General features: G+C 42.8%; 1 protein-coding gene across 5 annotated transcripts in view; it reads left to right on the forward strand.

Annotated features, from left to right (window-relative positions):
• The window catches only part of USP21 (ubiquitin specific peptidase 21), a 409,008-nt gene that overhangs the window by 174,927 nt on the left and 209,882 nt on the right, over window positions 1–24,199 (forward strand). For all 5 annotated transcript variants that reach the window (XM_069217823.1, XM_069217824.1, XM_069217825.1 and 2 more), the window contains 2 exons: window positions 6,333–6,392; window positions 21,299–21,422. In XM_069217823.1, coding sequence (XP_069073924.1) covers window positions 6,333–6,392; window positions 21,299–21,422 — 184 coding nt within the window. The remainder of the gene's footprint in view (window positions 1–6,332; window positions 6,393–21,298; window positions 21,423–24,199) is intronic.

The following is a 24,199-nucleotide window of genomic DNA, read 5'->3' on the forward strand; positions in this document are numbered from 1 at the left end:
CTCTTAGAAGCAAGAACGTTTTAATTTGTCTTTTTAAATGTAAGTGACTGCCCGGTTTTCACATTAGCAAATGTATGCAATGCTTGCGTTAGCACGGGACTCAAAGTCGTCTTTTGTTTTAAAATTCAGTGAAGATGATCTAATTAGAAATAAAAATCACTATCATGCGAAAGTCTATAGGCGTAGTGGTAAAAATATAATGTGTAGATGTGCGTGCGATCTATAAATTGCAAAGCTGAAAAAAATGTAGTATGCTCCTTCGGCAATTCTGTTCTAATTATTTTTTAAGACTGATGTACATAGTAGGCAAGAGGTGTGCATGCGGTTTAGAAAAGCGTTGTTTTCCCAGTTTATGTGCAAGTCAACATACTCAGTGTATTTTCAGATGAAAATGGTACGGTGGGACAAGATGTATTCTAGGGCTACATACAGTCTTCTGAAATGTTCTTGTGCAGATATATATTCTTTATAAGGCACATTTTGCACATTGAGCATTAGAGAGAAATGTATCTTACCAAGAACTTGCTAAGTTTTTCCTGACATTTCAGCGCTCATTTGGAGTCTGGAAGGCAATGGGGCATTCACCTTTTTGCAGAGGGTGCTAGCCATGGTGACAAATGATGAACATTTGATAAGTTTTCTTTTACTACACTACTGATCTAAAGTGTTAATTGGAAATCTGTATCCCTTTATCCTTCTGCGTTCCAATACTTTCACTCTCTTCCCCCGGTCAAAGCCAATTCTACTTGCATTGCAAGGTCGAGGCCAAGGGTGACAATTGTATGGACAAAGAAAGATTTCCCTGGTCGTTTTGTTATTCTCTTATCTACCATATGAGGCTGCTTTTAACATTCGAGTTTTTAATTCTGCCTTATCTAAAAGACCCAAAAAGGTTTACACTTTGTGAATGGATGTGTTAGTAAACTTGGCACAGTGCAATGAAGAATATTGTCAGCAAATTGCTAACTGGTGATTGCAGTGTGTACTGTTTTTCAACATTATTAATTCTTAATAAAAGTTAAGATGTGCATAATAGGGAAGGGATTTGTTGCCTATTTCATCCTGGTTGGTTTTGAGGATAGTAAAAGTACACCTATTGGCACATTGCACATTCATTAGTATTGTATAGTTAATTTCCACATTTTTTAAATGTTATTGAAAACTGCTTATTTTGCAAGCAGGCTGGATTTCCAAATCTATAATATGCCGTTAATGTTGTTGTATATCCTCTGTGCAATCACAAAGCTGGAACAACGGAGAATGTATCAAAATCGCGTGATTGAACTCTTATTTTGAAATGTATGGCATTTCTAAATGAGGGTCGTGCTGATTTGGCAAAGAGAAACAAACCATTCCTTTTAAGGACGGTGTTGGATATCGCTCAAGAATAGTAATACTAAAACCGGGCACCGGGGTCTTAATCAAGTAGCGAAAGTGTCTTCATGGAATACACAGTTGCCAGCCTTTCAACCAAAATGGAGAAATACTGAGATTTCACCGGGCTTTCTGATAGTTGTGCACTTCAGGAAGTGTAACTCGTGAATCAGATTGACCACGACTGAAATCGACCAAGGGAGAGGAAGTGATTACAACTGTAAAAAAGAGAGTGCATGACAAATCCAGAGACAAATCACAATCGCCACTAAGATCGCTGAACCATTTGGAAGAACACTGCCTTACCATCAGTCTCCTGCTCATTACATAGCTAGGTGAGTACTTTTCTGCCAGGACTGTCCTTCGTTCCTCATTTGTTCTGTGGCATTGTGTTCAGTTTTGTTTTGCTCGTTTCCTGTATTACCTATTAGCATGTTACGATTAAAAAGGGTCACCTTCCTTATCCATTATCATAGTACCCTCATCGCTTGGGAGACTGTCCTGAAGTTGGACGATCGCACACATGGATGATTAACTTAGGATGGGAGAGATGTATGTGTTATACAGACCAATATTCCATCACATAAAATGCCCCTCCACAAGTGAATGTGCTTGACTATTAATGGACTATACTATCAGTATGTTACGAGCCCAAGAAAACAACCTGGAGAGATTACCCTCTCATCTGGTTGTGAGGCACTGGCCTTTCTGCAGCTTCTACTACCACATGTGTATATATTATTACTCAGACGTTCTCCCTTTTAACAACTCGGTTCCCTAGCTCCTTCCCACTACCCTAACATGTTGGGTTACACAACCCGTCCTTTACAGGCCGAAGCATCCCCCACTACAGGGCTCCGAATGCAACTGAAAAGGTAGTCCCACTTCTGACAATGTTGCAAGCAGAGTACCCATACACACACACTTAGTCACCCCCCAAAAAGCTTGAAACTCAGTCACTTGAGACTTGCCTGTATTTTCATAGGTACTGCTCCAGATGGATTGGCAGAGGAGAACTGCCCAGACCCCCCCATTCACATTCCGCCATCCGATCCATACCCTTCCACATATATCCCTGTTCTCTGATTAGAGCAAGACAACATACAGTATACTTCAAACAGGATGACATACACTATACTTCATACGCAAACATCCCTCAGAGCTAGGTGCAGGCATTGCTTCCACCTACTCAAATATCACAATTTAACTTCTCAATAATATTACACTCAATGTAAATGGCATGAAAATTTACATCAAAAGAAAGTGTTGATTTACTTAGCCTCTAAATGAGTAGACACCACTCTGTTACAAGGGACACACTTTTGAAAGTGACAGAAAAACTCAAGATGAACAGGGTAGCCAATTTTGTTTTCAACTGTTGCACCCATAGCAGGACCATAAAGCTCAGCCTACATGGCCAGCTCCAAAAGCATGTGAGGTAGTCATCTTGGCAAAACAAAACAAAAAAAAAATCCCTCCTTTGCACCATGATCCAATCATGGACAGGTGATGAAGGCAGATATGTCTGTGTTGGATCTGTCTATGCACTGAATGGAAACAAGCCCATCTTCTTTCTCAATCAAGTCATAGCTGAACTGAATACAACATAGATTATCATTCAGGGTGATTGGAACCTGGCGGAGATGCAATTATGAACTAACGGGGTCCGATTAACTCAACCAATAGCAAGGACAGGCCACTTTTTAGGGGCCTCCGGGTTGACCAGGCTTTCCAGATATATGATCCCTTTGCATTTTTGGAAAAAGAATATTCCTTTTTTCTTGGCTGTCCAGGGCACCCAGTCACGGTTAGATTACATTCTGGTGTCACTCCAATAGTGCTAGATTGTGATGTCCAGGAAGACTTCTTACAGCTCATTCTCCAATCAGCCTAAACGTAGAGTGGAAACTCATTAAGACTGTGAGGAAAGCCTGGTTCCTCAATATTTGACATTATAAGATGCCTCAAGCAAAGACACAGATAAAAGCTTCCTTGACAACCTTTCTAAAAGAAAATAATGGATCAGTATTTTCTGCGCAAATCTTATGAGTGGCAGCCAAAACTACTCCTAGAGGAAAATTGATGAAGGACTCAGCATTGGCCAGCTAACACAGAGCAGAACAGCAGACCTCCTTGAAGCGTGATTTTAAAATACTCACTCGAAACTTCACAGTAAACCCACTACCGTAAACTAAACATACGTTGAAAAGGAAAAAGATGGATCTGAATAATCTCTACAAAACATGGCAGAATATATGCTTTATACGCCTAAAGCATAGCACCATGAACTTGGAGAAAGAGTAGGAAGGCTTCTGGTTGTGCTGCCTATACAGTGAGCACTCTGTTTATTCCAGCAATTTGAGACAAGTCAGGTCAACTGATCAGGGATGCACAGGCAATTGCTCTGCTCTGTGACCTGAGAGCATGTTGTCCCTGCTGTACCTTTGTAGTCCACTAAGTTCCTAAAATTCTTTTTGGTATAATTTCAGTTTTTTCACGTGCAAAAGAATAATTTGATAGTAGTTAAAGAACTACATTATATCGGTATTTGCCTGCATCATATCTTTATTTGCGATCTATATCTCCTACATTCTGTGCTTAAGCAAGAAACAGCAGCTAGTGGTAGAACAAGAGATCCAGTAATGCTACAGAACAGCAACACATTTCCTGTACTTAGTATGACTGTAAGTTGTGTCTGGTGTTCCAGAATAGTTGATGGGTTTTTGGATTCATGGACTCTGCCCTGTTCAGTGTAGGGTTCACAAAGCTATTCACAGGATCGCTTCCCTCCAGACTCACTTTTAGACATACTGGATAGCATTCAGAACTCAAGACCATGGGTTGTACTTAATAGCCCTAAAGCACAAGGAAGACTGATTTAAGGTAATCTTTCCTAAAGTTGACCATACCATGCTGATTAATTAATTCGGGGCCAACTGAAGACACCTTCACTGTTGCATTTGGAGACCCTCATCTAACATAACTGTTGACGTTGGAAACATATTACAGTCACTGGCATCGATGTATGTCGTAGATATATTCAGCACAACTATCAATTGAGCTCCAGTGTCTCTATGGATACTCTGGTAACCTCTTGGCCTTCTGTGATCGAGCACTTCAGTACAGTGTTATATTTGCACCTCATCTCCAAGAAATAATAATGGATAACACCATTAACTAATTGCCATTAACTGTAGTCCATGGAGCACAGGCAATTAAATCTAAGGAAGCCCGTTTTCGTTAACAGAATGTCATTAAATTGGGTAATAACCCTCTTTATTACCTATGTTATGGATAATAGAACTTTGATAGAAAGGTTTATGTTAAAAAGCAAGTAGTCATTTTTATTAGTATTGTTATTGACAATGCATTATTCAAGGTTGTTCATTAAAAAGTACAAAAAAAGCTGGTAGTTGGTAATACCAATTTTGTTTGTGAAGGGGAATAATGTAACTCGGAAAGGTTTGCAATAGGTGGTTTAGGTACAAATACATGTGCCATATTGGAATATCTCCACCTGAATTGGGGGGGCAGTGGGATGCGACAAGTAACTGAAGAAGGGACTACTGGAATAGTGGAATTAAAGTGATGAAGAAATGGATATTTGTTTCATGATGGCTGACTCCTCGTAGTCTACATCCTTTGTGTCTGTTCATTTGTGAAATGTATTGATGTCTGTAAATTGATAGTTTTCTACTCTGGTTGGACATGTATTCTCATGGTGAGGATGGGTGTCGTAGTTTGAATACTGCATATCAACAATTTGTAGAGGTGTAGGTAGATACTTGTTAAAATGTCTAATTAGTTTTCATTACTCTGTAAACCAGGATTGTTTATTGTATTTTATTTGCATTTATATAGTGCTTCATGTCAGTGGGTGACCTCCTGAAGCACATTAGCAGACTGTTACCACACTGAACAGTAGAGATGACTGATAGAAGAGTGTTGAATTGCAGTGCACACTGTATGGTAACTGTTTTGGTGTTGTGCATGATGGATGAGCAGTGGGCTGCATTTCTTGTGACAATGTTGACCTGTCACTTTTAAGCTTCGAATGAGATGAAGTACAGTAAAAGGAAGTTGACCATTTAGTCATGCCTACCTTACCTGCGCAGTTATAAGTGTTGATTCATAAGTGGAAATGGTGCTAAATCATCTTAGATTCTTACTGTTCTTGCAGACAATATAATTTGTTAGTTAATCTTTGTGATAATGCAGCATTAGTTTTGAAAGAGGCAGGTCTTAACCTTCTTCCAGAATAGCGAGTGATCTAAATATTCTGATCTTTGATGGAGGAAATTCAACTGTTTTGCAGCTAGCCCAGAGAATTAGTTCCACCAGTCAAGTGGCAGTGTAGAGCAGTGTCCTGTGACTATCTTTGGAAATTTGCTTCAGTGACAAATGGGCTTCCTCCTTGTATGGCTGTTTCGACAGTGCAGAGTGCTGGAAAGTAAAGCATCTGGCTACTGGGATCCAGTGAAACACTTTAAGCGTGGATGTATTGCTTGCCCACACTACCTAAATACTTAAAGTCACATTGTATTATGTAGGATGTTGGTGTTATAGCTAACGCGCTTGCTATCTCAACCATTAGAGGGTGAATGATTACATTCATGTGCAAAACTGGCAAATTGGAAGCAAAAATCTATCTGTTTTACCGGATAACAGAATAACACCATATTTCACAAACGTTTTTCCCAAGTGCTTTGTAACAAAAGCATTGATTGATTTCTGTTCACAATCAAATTGTTTGCTATAGCAACTTAGGTCGATTCACAGTGCCCCACATGTGCTGTGTTGGCCTGCTTCATGGCTTTTTTTCCAAGGGCCAAAAATCAGTTGTATAGAACTCTGTTAAAATAAAATCATGAGTAGCTTAGCTGTGAAGTCTTCTTTGTTACTAAACCTCAATTAGATAATATATTTTATAAACTGTCATTCTTTCCTTACTTCCACAGCCGCAGAGCCCACTTGTCCTAGGAACGGGTCATGTTGGATTAAGAAATCTTGGGAATACGGTAAGTTTGATACAGCTCTTTCATTATATTTTGGTTTTCATTAATGGTGATTTGTAGTCATCCTTTCTGGGCTTGAAGAGTCCTTTACACTTTTGGGTCATTTTTCCTACTCAGAATTGTACCCCAAGTTCCTCAAATCTCTCCAGAGCTAAAAATGAATTACCCCATTCTTTTTTTTATTTTTTTTATTTACTTCACTTATGTTAGGGCTGCTCATATTGACAATGAGAAATGCATTGTAAATTAGGCAATGGACATTACTTACTATGGTCTCATTGGGAATAGTTTCCTATTCTTTTCTTGCCCTAACTTGACTGATCATTGGTCGTGAGTTAACAGATGGCACTCTGGTGTAGCACTTAAGGAAATTAGCCTTTTTCTGAGATGTACTTGTCTGATGCAATGTAGGATGGAATTTCAAAACAGGAGCAGCGGTCGTGTCTAATACCTTATCCTGCATGACTGAGATAGCCTGCTTTAACTTCATGGTTGTTCCAGAAAAGAGTAAAGGCCTGAATTAGAGTTTGGCAGAGAGGGTATTCGTCCGGGATGCAACAGAGTATCCTCACTGCCAAACTGAAGTTCCACTTGCCTCATTAAGAGTTAGGCGGAACAGAAGAATGCCTGTGGTGGAAACTACTCAGTCTCGGGTGCTGACATACACCTCTGACAGATTAAGTGCTGTTGGATGTTTTGTCATTTGACCACCGACCTGAGTTAGAGTGGGCCATCATTAGCCAGTTTTCAATGTCCGTGACTGCCAGGTAAAATCTGACAGTAAGTGGCAGTGAAAACTTGTAAATAACCCCCAAGCCACTGGAGAATTCTCACATGGCAAGAGGGGTCATTGTTTTGGTTTCTTTCATTTTGAAAAAGAAAATCCTTCTATAGGTTTTGTTTTTCAAAATAAAATAAAAAGTTTAATGTTTGCCTTACAGCTCCATCATGTTGATGGAGCCATCTGTCAAACTTTCAGTGCATTGACAGGAATCTCAGTGACGGGCGTTCCTGCCAACGTAAGAAATGTCCTCTGGGCCAGTGGACATCTCTAAATTCGGGTGGTGGGTACCCTATCAAGGCAAGAGAGTACTTTATTCCACCACCCTGCCGGTGTAAATCACATGAGGCAAAATCTAAATCGGACTCCCAGCTCAGTTCTTCCTAAACCAGATCTGTCAGTTCACAAGGTCCGGCAATATCAGGTCCCTCAACACAGCCACATAGTGAGGAGCCAATATCACATAGTGGAAGAAAAGACAAGCTGGAAACCCCTGCATTGAGCGGGTTTCCAGCTCACGCTTGGAGGCTTTGGACATCCAGTTTGTGGCTGTTTAAAACACCGTAGGACATTGGAGGCAGGAATAGCAAGCCTTTGTGTGTTTTTTATTTTTATTGGATGTCTGGAAAGTTTGGTGTAGGGAGGGGGCAGAAGTGCCTCTTGGGTAGTTTCAACACTAAGCTTCTCCAATTAACCCACCCCAACCCCTTCCCCTCTTCTTACTTGGAGAATGTTTTTGAAGATGGCAGGTCTGCCTAAAATATTATGACCATTCAAATGAAAGATTGTTCAATAATACCTTCAATGCCTAGTTAATCATTGCCTCAAACCAGCATATTTTAACAATTGTCACTTTAGGCCTGATTTAGATTTCTGCGGATGGGTTACTCCGTCACAACGGTGACGCATATCCTGTCTGCTGAAATGTAAATTCCATAGGAAATAATAGTCTCCCTGCCAACAAAGTTTACGTTTGAGCTTGGCCACATTTTGTTTTTGAGGGGGGGGGTTGGCGGGATATAAAGTGTTCACAGACATCTATGTATCCAGGTAATTCACTTTTATCCTGTGGTAAAAAGTGCCTGAACATAATTGTGTGGCTGTGGTTCTATGTTGGTGATTTGCTAGAGCTTGTACCATTGAGCCGGGAGTATCCTGTGACTCATAAAAGCAACTGGAGGGAGATCAGAGCTATGTAGTAATGTTTTAATAGAGTCACAACACTGTTCTCAAAGAGGTTACCCACTGTGGTAAGTCCAGCTTACTCCCTTCTGGTTTTTGTCACTCTGCCTTTTGTGGGTGGGATTGCGAAAGTAAGGAGAATGGAATGTTGGGTGCATAGGTGCGAGTGGCACATGAGCAGGTAAAGGGTCTTCCAGTAACTGTATTGGGATACCCTGGGCAGACGGGGTTGGGATGTCAGTGGCCTAGAACAGTGGTTCCCAACCTTTTGACGTCTGTGGACGCCCACTTTCTCATTTCTGGAACCCAGGGGCCCCCACTGAATCCTTATTGGAATCCAAAGACGCCCCCAATGAGTCATTACTGAAAGCTGAGGACCTAATCTGTTGATAATATTTAATTTTCTAAGCAGTCTGGGACCCCCTTAGCAGGCTTCACGGACCCCCAGGGGTCCCCGGACCACAGGTTGGGAACCACTGGTCTAGAAGGATGTCAAATTGATTGTGCTATTTGAACCGTTTTGCTTGACTTCCCTGCATAACCAAGTTCAGCAATATTTAATTTGGAAAGCTAGCGTGAGAGCCATTGGGCCTGTGCCAAAAGATAATAAAATTCAAAGTCTATAGCTCCAGGCCGTTCCCCCTAACACCCCTCCTCCCCAGCCTCCACCCCGTCATGTTTTGTGTTTTAGGGTGGATAGTGCTATTCCAGCGCAACCACAATTCCAAATCAGTTCCTGTAGGGGGCTGTCCATCCCTTCAAAAAATTGACATGGGTAAGCAGTCAGGGTAACATCACCATCTTGCCTACTGCTATCCAACCTGTAGTTGTTAGGAAGCGGGAACGCCAAACAGAGACCAAAGAATGGAGAGATTGTACTACCCTCCCTATATTCCCTGCAGTAATGTCTGACTCAGCCTATTAGACGCACACCCCCAGATATTTGAAGGTGATAGTTTCCCATCAAAGGAGCTTATAACTGGTGGTGTCCAAGTTAATGAGCTCCTAGGTCTTAGTGGAAATGGGTTTGTCTTGTTCCAGGTCACCCTTAGGCGCCCAACACACCACCAGACGTTTCCAGCTCTTATAACCTCACCCATGTTGGCTTCCGCAGCTCTAAGAAATAGTAAGAGGTCATCGACATAGAGTGAGATTGAATCTATTACTCAACCATTTTGGATTGCCTATCATTTGCTGATTGTGCATACCTGAATTGCAGAGGGTTCCATTGCTAGGGTAAATAAGAGAGAAGAGCTGGGACAACTCTGACTGGTGTGACAATATACTTCGTACTGCTCTAAAATCATGTGGCCTGTATGGACTTTTGCTGGTAAAGATTGTTTAGAATTGTATCCATTTATGAACTAGTACAGCTAGGTGGAATTGGTCTAAATCTCCAGCTAAGAGAATCTAAAGCCTTCTCTCTATTGACCGCCTCCACTGCCAAGTTTAGCCATGTCAAGAGGGCTCATTCAGTAATTCTAAATACCTCCAAATGCTCTGGTAAGTACTTTGCCCCAGAATAAAACCATTTTGGTTAGTGTAAGCCAGGCATGCCATATGAGGCAACAGCATGTTGGCTGAAATTTTCTTCAGTATTTTACAGTTCACAAATTAAATTGACAGTGAGTGATATGATGATATCCTCTTTTGAGGTCTGACTGGTATCAGAAGGGCTATGACCAGTGCCTCCAAATTAGTTGGTGGGAGAATCATTTGTTTGAATCCCTTGTTGTAGAGCTCAACTGAATTGGGAGCCAGTTTCTCAGTGTATGATGTGAAGAATTTGAGTGCTAGGCCATCCATTCCAGGGACTTTCCCTTTGGCTAACAGATCTTTCACTTCTTGTAGGGAGATTAGGCACCCTAGTTCAGTTCTTTCTGTGTGTGTCAGTGCAGGGAAGGAAATGGAGGCCAGGAAGGTATCCACGTTGGTATCTGGTCCAGTGATGTTATTGGTATATTGTGTTTTGTAGTATCGAAAAAAAACGTTTCATTAATGGACTCCTAGGATTGGTGAAGAGACCTATATGTGTCAGTGACCTTGGTCAAGATTATGCCTCGTCTGTCAGGATTGACCAACCAGGCGAGTAATCCAATTTGTAACCTTCTGCCTGTTGTCAGGCTTGGTACGCTGTGTGGTCTATGCAGCATTGCTGTTCTTCGGGGGCTGCATGTTCTACTCCAACTTTGTGTGAGTGAGGGATGCGGTGTCAGTAATTGATCTGTCGTCTAAGTCTTGGATACGTCCACCAACTATATCAAGTTGTTGGACAATATGTTTCCTCATCTCAATCAAAGTCTATATGCAGTGCAGCTTTAAAGGTCTCCGGATTAGTGGAAAGGGAGTTGTAACTGTCTGTATTGTTTCTAAAGTAAAGGTCTACGAACTTCTTAAGCGAATCATGGATGGGAGGGTCCTCTATTGCTCCACTTTTTAGCCTCCTTGTAGGTGTGGTTGTGATGCCATTTCCATGGTTAGTGTTGAGGTCAGAATATTTCAGCTCCGATATTCTGGCATGTGTACCTCTGGATGAAACAAAACGGTCTAAACGTACGTGAAATTTAGTATTGCTGAGTAATACGAGTACACTAGGGTTTATAGACAAATATGGCACCACACATCCCTAAGGTCCAGTGTTGTAGCCAACCCTGAAGGGCTTTAGCTGTCTTGTGTGCTCGCGCATTTTGTAATGAAGGGTGGGAGAAGTCTAGGTGCATGTGCAGTATCCCATTAAAGTCGCCTCCTATGATCATTAGACAGGTAGGCCATGACGCTAGTGCTGGAGAGAGGGAGGCCTAGAAAGTTATGTCTCCTATTCGGCGCATAGGTACTGCCCAGCAACAATGGTCTGTCATCCAGCCTGCCCTCCACCACTGCATATCTCCCACTGTCCTCTATTATTTGATTGCAGATCTCGAAGGGGACCTCTGGACCAATCCAGAGAAGCAGCTGGAGTGATTGGTCAAGATGGGATTTCCAATGTTCATTGCTGTGGGTGGTTGAGACCTCATGGATCTAAAATCTGCCTGTGGCCAGGTCTGTAGAGTGTGGAGGGGTACAAGGCTGCAGTTTATCTCCATCCATCCATCCATCCAGCCATCCAACATAAAGCACCCATCAGCTAAGGAGTAGGCTCTCAGGCACAACCCAAAAGAAATAATGAGGAGAAGCCTACCCCTCGATGATGATGAGGTTTGGGGAGGTGGGGTGATACTGCAGAATAACTAGCCTGAAGTCTCTTGAGACTCCTTGGCACTCCGCGTCTTAAGGGGCTACTACTGTGCCCCGCCTCAGCCTGCCCATGTGTCAGGCACTCTGGCGGTCAGAAAGTGCAGAGTGAGTCGGGGTGATCCTCGGGGCTCGGCAGTCAGGCTACAGTCCCTGTAGTGCTCTTGCACACACACGTTACGGTCCAGGGAGCCTCCTCCAGTGTTATTCCGCCCGCTGTCCTCTGGCTCAACTAGTGGAGGTTTATCGTCTTGTGCAGTGCACAGACATTCAAGCCAAGGCCTCTCTTAGAGTTGTGCCTGCTCCCTTAAGGGAGTGCTCCAGTTCTCCGAGTTACTGAGGTGATAGTCAGCTTCAGCGCCTCACTGCCATTTTGGAAGGAAATTTTGGGATCGACCATGAGGTTGGTGCGAGTGAAACTGGCAGAAGGATCGGCAAGTTAGTATTCAAAACAGGTCACTGGTGTCCTGAATTGCCTGAGTTGGCCTAACGGTGGCTCCCGAGTTGTATGGACTGCAGAAAAGCTGATTGACCCTGAGCAAACAGGAGCTCAGCTAGTCGAGCTGCCATGTCTCATGCTAAAGCCATGCCCCCCTGGGCATTGGGTACATAAGCTGCTATGGCACTCCAATCTCCAGCTAGAACTCCTGGGTTCACTTAATGATACAGCTTCAAATTCGTAGCCCAGCTGGTGGTCTGTAGTTTGCAACCATCTTTTTCCGGAGCCTGATCATTCTGGAGGAAGTGATGAGACTTGTTAATTTATTCCTTGAGGAATTGGAGGAGTCCATACGGGATTCCCTTATTGGAAAGGGTTTGGTTCTGAACACGCAGAGTTGAGCCCTGACAATATCCTATTTTAACTGCTGGGTCAGAAAAGAAAGAGTATTTGTGGAAGGGAATTGTCAGTCTTCTGGAGTAGAAACTTGAGTTTGAGGAATGCGTGGCTGTACATACGCATGCTGTGCATACTTCTGCCATCTAGTGTTGGGCCAGTATGTGTGCAAGTTGTTTTTCTTCGAAGAAGTTTTTTGAGTCACTAGGTTGTGTGACTCCTCCTCTTACTAGTAATGTGCATTGGGCATCGCCTCCGCTGGGTGTTTCTCAGATTGTTCTTGCCCCACGTGGCCCTCACCCTTTGAGGCCTACGTTTCCTCAAACCTTTGAATCGTTCGATGCAATGTTGTGAGGGTAATGGAACGAGTGCCCTTTAGATGTTATCCTCAATGCCATTCCAAATATCCACGGACCAAACTTCATCTGCTTTGTAATCTGTCTTTCACCTGACCACAACAAGCTTGAATGTGACACCTACCACTCTGTCATATCTAAAAAGACCCTTCTTGACCGTCCTTGCCAACGTTTGGAGATGTCGCGGAAGGGAAGCAAGGACCCAGTGGACCTCTTTGAAGTGGAAGAGTATCTAGAACACCATGCCAAGGCGTCTGTAGCCAATGAATTGGTGTTCTTGCCAGAGGACAACTGCTCTGACCTGGAAATCATTACTAACCAGCTGCACAAAAAGTCATGAGCACCCAACCTCCCCCTCCATACAACTCCCAAACCGTGCAGGCATCCTCGAAAGGCTGCACAATGGCCCGAGAACGTTAAACACTCCAGCGGACCACCACTGCCTTTGGGCCATGATAGGCACTAACCATCAACTTCGGATAGAACTCCCAGCCCCAGCTTGGCGCCAAAAATACCTACCAAGTCAGTTGGCTTGGCTCGGACTGTGACCGGCTCGACTGCTAGCAAGTTGCCGGCACTGAAAGTTGCCTGCACCTAAACATACATCAGCACCAAAACTTATATTGGCACTGAAACCAATGTCGGTGCCAAGACACCAGTGACCACAGTCTGAGCTGAAACATTCGAGCCACTCCTCCATCTGCTCCAAGAACAGGTCGATGCCCAACAAAGACATTTGGCAATTCATCCCCAGACGTTGGAAATCATTACTCAACCACCGAAAAGACAGCTTTCCTTCCAGGAAGCACTGGATAAAGCTTCAGTTCCTAAAGCGAGGAAGAAAGCGGATAAGGCCACCAGCCCATCACCTGCACATTCATCACCAGCCAGCCTAAGCAGGAAACACGTTCCCCACACTCCTCACATGGAGATCTTCTTTCTTACGTGCCACACGGGTCATCACTTCCGTTCCAAGAGGAATTAGAGAGTGAAGACCCAAACCCTCATCACCACAGATGGACCCATGGGGCACTTAAGATGCTGAGCCACCAGCAGACACCAGTTCTGATTTGTACCCAGCTCATCCATCCCCTCCAGATGATTCCTACGCTGAACAAGAGCTACTTGCCAGTGCAGCAGCTTATCGTAAGGTCCCTCTCCATTCAGATCCTACAGAAGAGGATTTTTTTATTTGAGACACACTCCACGCAACGCAGTACACAATACCTCCCTGTGTTAAAAGGTATGTTTTGACACACTGAGGATGTCCCAGTGTAGACGACAAATATAAGGCTTCCCCTTCTGACCCCCCCTTACCTTTGAGGTCATTTTCAACTAGACTCTCTTGTTGTCCATACAATTAGAAAGAGGGCTAACTCCCAAACAACTGGAGAAGCCCCCCCCCACCTCCAGAAAGAGAGCAAGAGATTAGGTGCAGCGGGGAAGAGGGTAACGGCGCATACTAAGCACTGGAGAATTGCCAGTTCTGTAGGCCTCTTAAGTAGGTGTGACAGAGCCTCATGGGACAAAATAGAGGAACTCCTTCAGTACCTTCCTGAAGAACACCGTAGGAGAGGTGTTAGAAATAGGGTCTCTAGTTTGCAGTGGGTAGCACCATGTCCAGGTAAGGACCCTCATTCTAGTCAGGGTAAGGGAGTCACACAGCTAAAATAACCCCTACTCACTACAAAAGGACACCACACCAGTTTAGAAAAATAGTCAATATTTATCTGAGTGAAGCGGGACCAAAAAATAAATAAATCTGTCTCATCCAACTGTCTAGCATCAACCGCGAGGGAGCGCAGGCCTGCTACGGAGTCGAATATACCCTGGTTACAGTACCTTGGAAAACTATGAGGAAACAAAGATGTTGTCGGTGAGGTGCGGAGTCGCTGGATCCGGTGCGGCATTAGTTCTTACTGCCAATGGGGGAGTGAGGCTGTGGTGCCTTACTGCTAAGCAGGGGAGGTGAGGCGTTTTGCGACAAGGCATCTGTCCCTTATGACCAGGTGTGTCACAATTATTCTGCTAGGCCACAGGCGCTGCAACAGGTGGTGTCACGGACGTCGGTGACACAGTACTCTGGACTCACTCTGTGGCTGGACTTCAGAGGTGCGGCAACATTGGGGCCTGTGTTGTAGATCAGTTGTTGCACTCCGGGAGAACCACAGCTCTGGTGCAGGCAGTGGTGTGGAGTCTGGGAGCAGTGCCAGTTCCAAAGTCACTCTGAAAGTCAACATTGATTGAAAGTTGCACCAGAACCCACTCCCAAGGACCCAGTAACTAGATTTGCTCCACGTGGCAAGTCCGGACTCTCGGCAAGAGAGCCCAGGTTCTGGCAGATGAAATCTTTGATGACCCTGAGACATCTTAACAGGAAGCAAACTCAATTCAAGCCCTGGGAGATGTTTGGAAAGCAGGATGTAGAAAGCAATGTCCAGTCTTTTCACTTCCACAACAGAAGCAACAAGCAGCAGGACAGCACAACAAAGCAACATGCAGAGTGGCAGTTCCTCCTACAGCATCCAGCTCTTCTTCCTGGCAGAATGTCCTCAGTCAAGAAGTGTTCTAACTGTGGACAATTATGTGGTGTCAGAGGTCCAGTACTTATACCCATTTCTGTCCTTGAAATAGGCAAACTTCAAAGAGAAGTCTTTGTAGTGTACAGGTCCCAGCCCTGGCCCCAGACACACTCCAGAGGGTCGAAGGCTGCTTTGTGTGAGGACAGCCACAACCCTATTCAGGTGCAAGTGTCAGCTCCTCCCACCACTCTAGCTTCAGCCTAGTGATGGGCGATCAGGATAGGCAGGGCACACTTGAGCCCCCTTTGTATGACTGTCTAGAGTTAAATCACAAGCAGCCCAAGTGTCATCCTGACCCAGGCTTGTATTTAGCAGACAGGCAGAGGCACAGCATGGTTAAGCAAAAAAATGCCCACTTTCTAAAAGTGGCATTTTCAAACTTACAATATAAAAACCAACTTCATTAAAAGATTTTTTTTAATTGTTAGTAAAAAAAAAAAAAAAAAACTTCACATCTCTATCTGCTCCCAATGGGAAATTACACTTAAACGATATTTCAAGGCAATCCCTGTGTTACCCTATGGGAGAGATAGGTCTTGCAATAGTGTAAAACGAAATTAGCAGTATTTCATTATCAGAATATGTAAAACACACCAGTACATGTTCTACCTGTTCAATACATTGCACCCTTCCCATAAGGCTGCCTTGGGCCTACCTTAGGGGTAACTTACAGGTAATAAAAGGGAAGGTTTGGGCCTGGCAAGTGGGTGCTAGTTTAAAACTGCACACACGGACACTGCAGTGGCAGGCCTGAGACATGTTTTCAGGGCTACTCATGTGGGCACAATCAGTGCTGCAGGCCTACTATTTTTATTTGATGTACAGGCCCTGGGCACATCTGGTGCACTATACTAGGGGCTTATTAGTAAGTCACATATGCCAATCATGGGTAAACCAATCACCAGTACAGTTTAGACAGGGAAGAGTGCCCAGAGTCCTAAAACCAGCAAAAACAAAATTCAGCACAGGGTCAAAAATAGGAAGTCGGAAGCAAAATATACAGGGCAAACAACGCCAAGAGCTGCCAGGTATAACACAAGGTCATAAGTTAGTGCCTGAGCTGAAATAAATTTCAAATGCTGATATAATATGTGGCCTTGACGGTGCAACATGGCTACCCAGGTCATCATCTCAACCCTTCTCAGATGCCACGCATGGCTAGGCATATCAGACTTTAAGCCTGAGGTTCAGTAGGACTTGTTAGCTCTCCCATTTGATGGAGAATATCTTTTGGGCCTCTGGTAGATCAAATATTGGAGAAAATGAAAAAGGACACTGAGATCGTAAAGGCGATGATTGCACTACAAACACCCACTTATAATGGTTCCTTTTGCCGCACATCCTTCTGTGGCGGCTCCAAACAGGCTTCCCCTGAAACCTCCACAACATAAAATCACCCGCAAAACCAGACACCCTCAGGTAGAGGTTATTCCAAAGACACCTCTAGGGGGAATAATTAAAGAGGGAAAGGGAAAGGTCCCTTCTCAAAAGTTACTCCTAACCCTGATTTACCACTCATGCCTCCTGATCACAAAACACCACTCAGGAGTCTTTTACAACAATTTCTATCCATTTGGCGGAACATCTCTTCCGAACAGTGGATACTGGATAGTGTAGAGAAAGGTTATTGCCCGGAGTTAACTACCACACCTAGCACAATACCACCCTACAAATACAGACTCTCAACAGAGCACACAAAACTGCGTACGGAAGAGGTACGGTCACTCCTTCTCAAAGGCGCCCTAGAGGTAGTACCACCACCACAACAACAGGAAGTACTCCTTAGATTTCCAAAACCCAAAAAGGATGGCTCTCTCAGGCCCATTCTCGACCTAAGACCTCTAAACAAATACATTTGCTTAAAACATTTCCATATGGTCACCCTCCAAGATGTCATTCTTCTTCCACAGAAAGGTGACTTTATGACCACACTTGACCGGAAAGATATGTAGTGTCTAATATTTATACACCCAGCGCATCGGCGTTACCGCAGGTCTGTGGTTGATGGCAAACACATTCAGTGCAAAGTACTTTGCTTTGGAGTCACTACACCTCCCAGAGTATTCACAAAATGTCTTGCAGTAGTAGCCGCTCACCTGCAAAGGCAGGGCATTCACGTCTTCCCCTATCTAGGCGTCTGGCTCATCAAGAGTTCTCAATACAAATATCTTTCCCTTGGACTTGATGTTAAAATTAAATCTTTTGCTATGTGAATGTTTAATTATCAACCTAAGAACAACAAATTTAACTTTGATATCAACAGTAACTAATTATGTTAAATCCACAATATTTCGAATTTCATAAATATTTAATAAAATATACATAAAATACTACTGACATTTGTTGATCTAATTCATCATCTATTGGACTAGATACATTGTCCGAAACGTGTAGTCCAAAAATACCATACAAAACAACTGTATACAACCAAAGTGCTATAAAAGGTTATTGTGTCCATGCAGGTTTTCTGTGGACTCTTGACCTTTATTCCACCTTCTTCAGGACCAATAAAGTGATTAAAACTATGAGAAAACATAAAGTATATATCTCCATGAAGACAGTTGGAAAAAATGATATCTAAACACATTATGGTTGGGCATACAATGTTGTTCTTGCTGTAATTCTTTTATATATACCACATATTAGGACAAAAAAGCATGAATAACAACGCAATGTATATTTATGTTATATACATATATGTCAGCATCAATAGACATGATTTCTTTTATGCATTATCCTTTTCTGTCTAATTTCATACACATTTAAATAATATGCTCAGCGTATATTATCACCATGATAAGCCAGTAAAAATCCTAAGGGACATCCTTAATTTCCTTCCTTAACACCTTAACTTATAACATTATTCTTACCCATTGATACTTAGAAGGACCTTTCTTTCAGGTGCACAGAGACAAGGTTATCCTCCACGCCAATTCAAAATTGCTTCCGAAGGTTGTCTTGCAATTCTACCTCATCCAATCAAACGACCTCCCTCGGTTTTGTTCTCAACCAGACTTGGTTGGAGAAAGGGCTCTTCACACACTAGATGTCAAACAAGCTTTCATGTAGTATATGGATAGAACAAAACCATTTAGAAAAAGTCAGCGTCTATTTGTTCCTTTTTCAAAATCTGACAAAGGTAAAGCTGTTTGTAAATCGGGTATTGCCAGGTAGATAGTCAACAGTATAAACAAGCATTGGCAAAGCCAATAGGTTTTGCCTTTGTCTTTTTTTCTATATAACTGGCTTACACATATTAGAGAAATGTTATAATAATGTTGGTTTTATTAAATTAAAAACAAACATTATTATAACATTTTTCTAATATTTGTAAGCCAAAAGATTTTGCGCTCAAGCGTGCATGCAGGCACAACCTAAAAACTGCTATGCTAAAACAAAGAGAACCTTATCAGTCACTCAAAAGACTCACTCAACTATCAAAAAGGGAGCTTCCATGGCCTTCAAAGGGAGTATTCCAGTAGCTAAGCAGTTACTTTGTCCACACCACACACTTTCACAAAACATTACTGTGTAGATGTATGGTTTCTTTTCTGATTCGGATAAGGCATTAATCTGTTCCTTGTATTTCAACAGTGTGATTGTTTCAGTTGCAACTGTCTGATTTACTATGATACCATCCTTTATGTTCTAGGCAATGTGGTACCCTATGAGCTTTTTTTGCTGTGGACCAGGGCACCTCTCGATTTGTTCGTGGTGTTCGTGACCATGTGGTGGAACACCAGCTCCTGAGGCCTTTAAGCTGTGATTCATGTTCCGAGCCATTTGAAGCCTGCCGTTCTGTGCCATTGTCCTTTAACCAGTGACAGCCAGTGGTCTGTTCTCCCCTAGCTATATTCATGGTAAATAAATGCATGAATAGGAGGCCATCCAAGGTCCCTATATTTGCAGGATCGGGGTATTGCAGCAACCTAAGGGATCAAGGGGAGTTCCTGCCTTCATGTAGCTGGCAATGAAGGCCTGTGAGCAGCAGTATTTGTTCAGTCTTTTTAGATAGTGTAGCAATCCAGCCTTCTTGAGTCCTTCATATTGGCCTGTAGGTTCACTAGCCACTACCTTAATTTACCCTATTATCTGCTTTTGTCAGTCGTGCCAGCTTCCATTGTCTTGGCTATAGGGATCCTAGTGCCTGTCTCTTCATATTTCTGTTACTGTCCCTTGTCCTTTATGCTCTTTCTCCTACGGAGAGCACAGACAATAGTCTTATTTCTTGTGTGGCTGGTTTACCTCAGTCATAAAGCACAACTTGCACTTGCTGGCAACAAATGGTGTTATTTGTTTGCTCATCAGGTAATACAGCACTTCCTGTTTGGTCTTCCTCAGTGGGAATGTTGGTCCTCCTCCGCAGTTACCACTTGTTAATCTGTCTCTTTATTCTCTGGTATTCATGCCTGCTCTTTCAGTTCAGTGGCTGATGGCTGGTGAGCAACCCTCAGCAACAACCATTTGAAGGTCTACAGATGGTTTTGTGAGACATAACTGCTGACAAGTAAATGCAGCTCCTCGTAGATTTCGAGAGCAAAGTGTTTCAATCTACAATTTCCTGTCTCAAAGGAGAATCCCACCTCATTAATGTGACTGTGTCAAGAAACAATAAAGCTAGGAGTAAGGTAGATCACCAATAAGTAAATGTCAACAAGTGCATATTACAATGTGGTATTCTTGAAACCTGAATTAGGACTGAGAAATAATTTGCTCATTTCTAAAATTACATTAGTTAGTATTGTGTAATTTTACATATGAGTAAATCTTAGGCGGGCATGTTTAGAGCATTAGAGGGGGGTACCTGCAAAGGTAAGGGTAGCCGCCATATCCTTGCTAGTTTATAGGTATTCACAAATTATTTGTATACTCTTCCTCAGTTTGTTAACAGAAAATGGAGAACACCTGGTGATAACCCAGATTGGCGAAACTCTAGTTCGAAATGAGGCAACCCTCATCCTTAACCTGAGGAAATATGATAGAAACGTCTGAAATGGGTGCAAGGAAACTAGGTGCTTTGTTAAGGGTTTAGGCAGAGAAGAGATGCTAGGATACAGGAAGGGTAAAGACAGTCGGCTTTAAACTGGGATGTAAAAATCATAATTTAGGTAGAATGGCAAAAAAATCTACTTCCGAACTTGAAGATGTAGAAAGAGGTAAAAGGAGCAGGAGTTTAGGCCCCCAATTAAGACAGGGTGGGCAGAGGAAGAAAGAGGGGACAACCATCCCCTTTGTAAAAGAAATACAATGGATCTTTGATAATACAGGAAATAAGATTTCACAAATTTTTTCAACAAGGAAATTATTCCAGATAGATGCAACATTTTAGGAATGCCAGTCATTTTAAAACACTTGAGGAAGCATGTTTGAGAAGTAAATGCATTATTTAGTATTTCCTCGTTCCAAAATATGCATGTTATATATTTTTTATGTTTTACAAATGTTTGCTCAAGTGGATACTCTTCAGAAGATGTGACAGTTGCAATTCTTTGTGAATTTTAACAAATGAGAATTTTAAACTACACATAGCAGAATTATCTTGGAGTGTCTATCTCACATTACTTGTCAATCACACCAAAAGAGTGCTGCTGACTATGCAAGATTCTCAAATTTAAAATTGTAGGGAAATGGACATATTGCCCACAGGCAGGGCTACTTTGTCTTTTATAAGTGAAGGAATAGAAGAAACTTTGCAATCCATGAGATTTGTGCAGATTTGCTTTTCTGATTGCCAGATAGCTTTAAAATACTAGTTTAATTGGACTTTACTGAAAAAATAATAAACTGCACAGGAGCAGCATGACTGTTAGGGTTAAATGTATGTGTTTCGGTGTACAGAAGGAGAGCAATACCGTGATTCCATCTATATGTATTTTCTATTGACAGATGCCACTGACTTTTGGCACACCTTCCTATTAATATGTGTTTTGTTTATTTTACAGTGTTTCATGAATGCAGTGCTTCAGTGTTTAAGTAACACTAAACCACTCCGGGATTATTGCCTCAGACGAGAAAACAGACAGGAGCAAATGGGTGTTTCAAGAGCACAGCAAGAGCTCACAGAAGGTATGTTAATGTGGACATCCTTCATATGATTTCCTTAACCTTCACTTGTTAACTGTGGGACATCTACACAAACTCTATAGATTTGTGACTTAGGGCCTGATTTAGATCTTGACTGAATATCTGTCACAAATGTGAAGGGTATCCCGACCGCCATATTACAATCCCCATATTACATAATGGTATTGTAATACGGCGGACAGGAGATCCGTCACATTTGTGATGGAGTATTCACCTCCGCCAGGATCTGGATCTGGCCCTTAGTGTTTGCTATGGGTGCTGCTCCATGCTAGTATCACTCCAACTACTCGTGAACTTCTCTTTCGGAACTGGGACAATAGCAAAGCAAATACAGCTCCTACTCGAAATTTATTTTATTGGGAAGGGCCCTGTTACTTAGTCCCAGCCCAATCCATCTGGAAGTTCTGCAACCCCACCCTAATGTGTGAACTAGCATGATGAAAGGACTAGCTTTGCTTTCGTCATAACCACTTTCACATACATACCGCTCCCCTTCTGACACTACCCCTCACCACCACAATAGCCCCAGGTGACCCCATGAAAGTTGGAGAAACGTGAACAGGGGAAGGGTGAAAGCTATAAGGTGCCACTCTGATCATTCTGAGGTGGCTCCACTGCTCATAATAAAACTGAATGCTGAATTGTAATCTAGGCAGTAGCTTACGCCTCTAAGGAAAGCTGCACTCGCTCCTTGATGAAACAGCACCATCACTCATCATTTTTTAACTCTTTCATTCATCTCTTGTGTAGGAGCGCAGATGTACTGCATCTAGCCAAAGACTGTGTAGGAGTGTTAGATATAACCTTGCAACCCCATACATGACAGAGAAAAATGAAGGAAAAGGGGCTTTTATGTTCAAAGGGCACTGCTGCTTTAAAGAGCCAGCAGGTTCCATCTCTCAGCATACACTGTGCTAGCAGTTTGCATCAAATCTTGTTTTGTGGCTCGTGGTGAATGGATCTTTGAACACTTCCGAGGAGTTTCACCAGTGCTTAATTTGAGCCGGTGGTTTCTGTACTCTGCACCGGCACTTAATTGGCAACACTGGCACTTATGGCAGCTGCTGCATAGTGGTGCTTTTTGTGAAATTTAAAAATGAGCAGAACAGCAGTTGTTTATTCATTCAATATACAATAAAAACAACTAATACCTGCCATCTAAGCCATTCTTATAGCTTTGGGGCCTCAAACAGTCAGAATTGTCACAGTGTGATAATCAGTTGTATGAATAACGTCACTGGCAGTGCCGACAGTGGCAATGTGTGGCTCATGCTGTGGTGACCTCCTGACGAGAGTCCTGTCACTTACTGTTTTTACAAATTAAGCTCTGGGTTTGACCCTTTTCTCATGTTTTCTATTCGGGCTGAACTTGAACAGTCTTTATTTGATGTCTTTAAAGCATTTGAAGCTTTTACATTCAATTGTTGTTGCTTTTGAAAGGGTTAACTTCTCTTTTATTGAAGGTGTCCCTCTTGTATGAGCAAAAAGGCTGTGTTTGGTCTGATTATCCTTGTCGAAATATGTCCAAGAATGCAAATTTTATCAGAAATTGACAAAAAGAGTGGTAAAGGACTATGGGGATGTTCATCTGAAAGAAAACCTAGAAGATTTCAAGGTGAAGGAAGAGAGGAAGAACCATTGAAAGCTGGCCAGAGAAGATGCCCTTTCTGTTGAGTTTGCGTGTTCTCTGCAAAAGGACTTCAGAAGAGGGAGACCCAGCAGGAAGAAGAGGAGCCTCCACCATCATCACTCTGGATTCTCCCGGCTCTTCTGAGATCACCAATCAGCATCACTCATCTCAAAGCATGGTTTGGCACTGGTGTGATCAGCTGCATGTCGAGCATTAATGCCAAGAGTATGCCATCCACTGAAGCCCTCCATGGTTTCAAGACAACCAGTGTTAGACCACTCATGTGTGAGTTTGAAGGGATCGCGGTCTTCCCACTTGACATCACAACACACAGCTTTGACGCATTCAGTGCCAAGGCATCTCTAGAACATTGATGTCTATGTACTGGCTGTTGAAGATGGATGTTGAGGCATCTTGTTTTTCCAGCTTTCCTCCTAGACACCTTTCCTTTTTTGTTTTACTATCGGTCTTCCCTACAACAATAATTCCTCCAGAAGATCCTCTCCTGGTACTGTTTTTTCCCTTGGATCTTCTTCAGAGACCATCAGTAACATCCAGGGGAAATTATTTGACACCCTTTAGAAAGATGGCTCTAGATTTCAGCACATCTATCATACCTGCCTGGACCCCCGAATCAACCCTCCTTTTCTTACACAACTTCTCCTAGAAGGCATAACAGAAGGTTGTCTCCATCTACCTCGTCTTGTAGACACTATTCATCTGACTTGTTTACACATCTCACACTTTCACATCGCCCACCTGCTCACAGACAAGGATAAATCCTATGGATGACATCACCTTCCATGATGCACTTTTTAGGGGAGCAACACAGCTCAATATACAGGATGCATCCTCTCAGTCCTCAATCTGTCAGTATGGAGATGTTGCCACTTCAAGATGCTCAAATGCCCTTTTTTGCTTTTGGTCCCTCCCTTTGCGGATTTTGCAGCAGGCAAATTTCTCTCCCCTGCTGCAGTGGAAATGGTGAACCTGAGACTATTGAAGTACATGCATTCTGATCAGGATCCAATATACTTATGCCAAGAAACTAAACCAGACTCCACCATAGTGTCAACCACCAGGAAGAAACATGCATAAGCTCCAGAGATCTTGGTGCCTCCTGGCAGGG

Source organism: Pleurodeles waltl, chromosome 12 (assembly GCF_031143425.1).
Source record: "Pleurodeles waltl isolate 20211129_DDA chromosome 12, aPleWal1.hap1.20221129, whole genome shotgun sequence".
NCBI lineage: Eukaryota > Metazoa > Chordata > Amphibia > Caudata > Salamandridae > Pleurodeles > Pleurodeles waltl.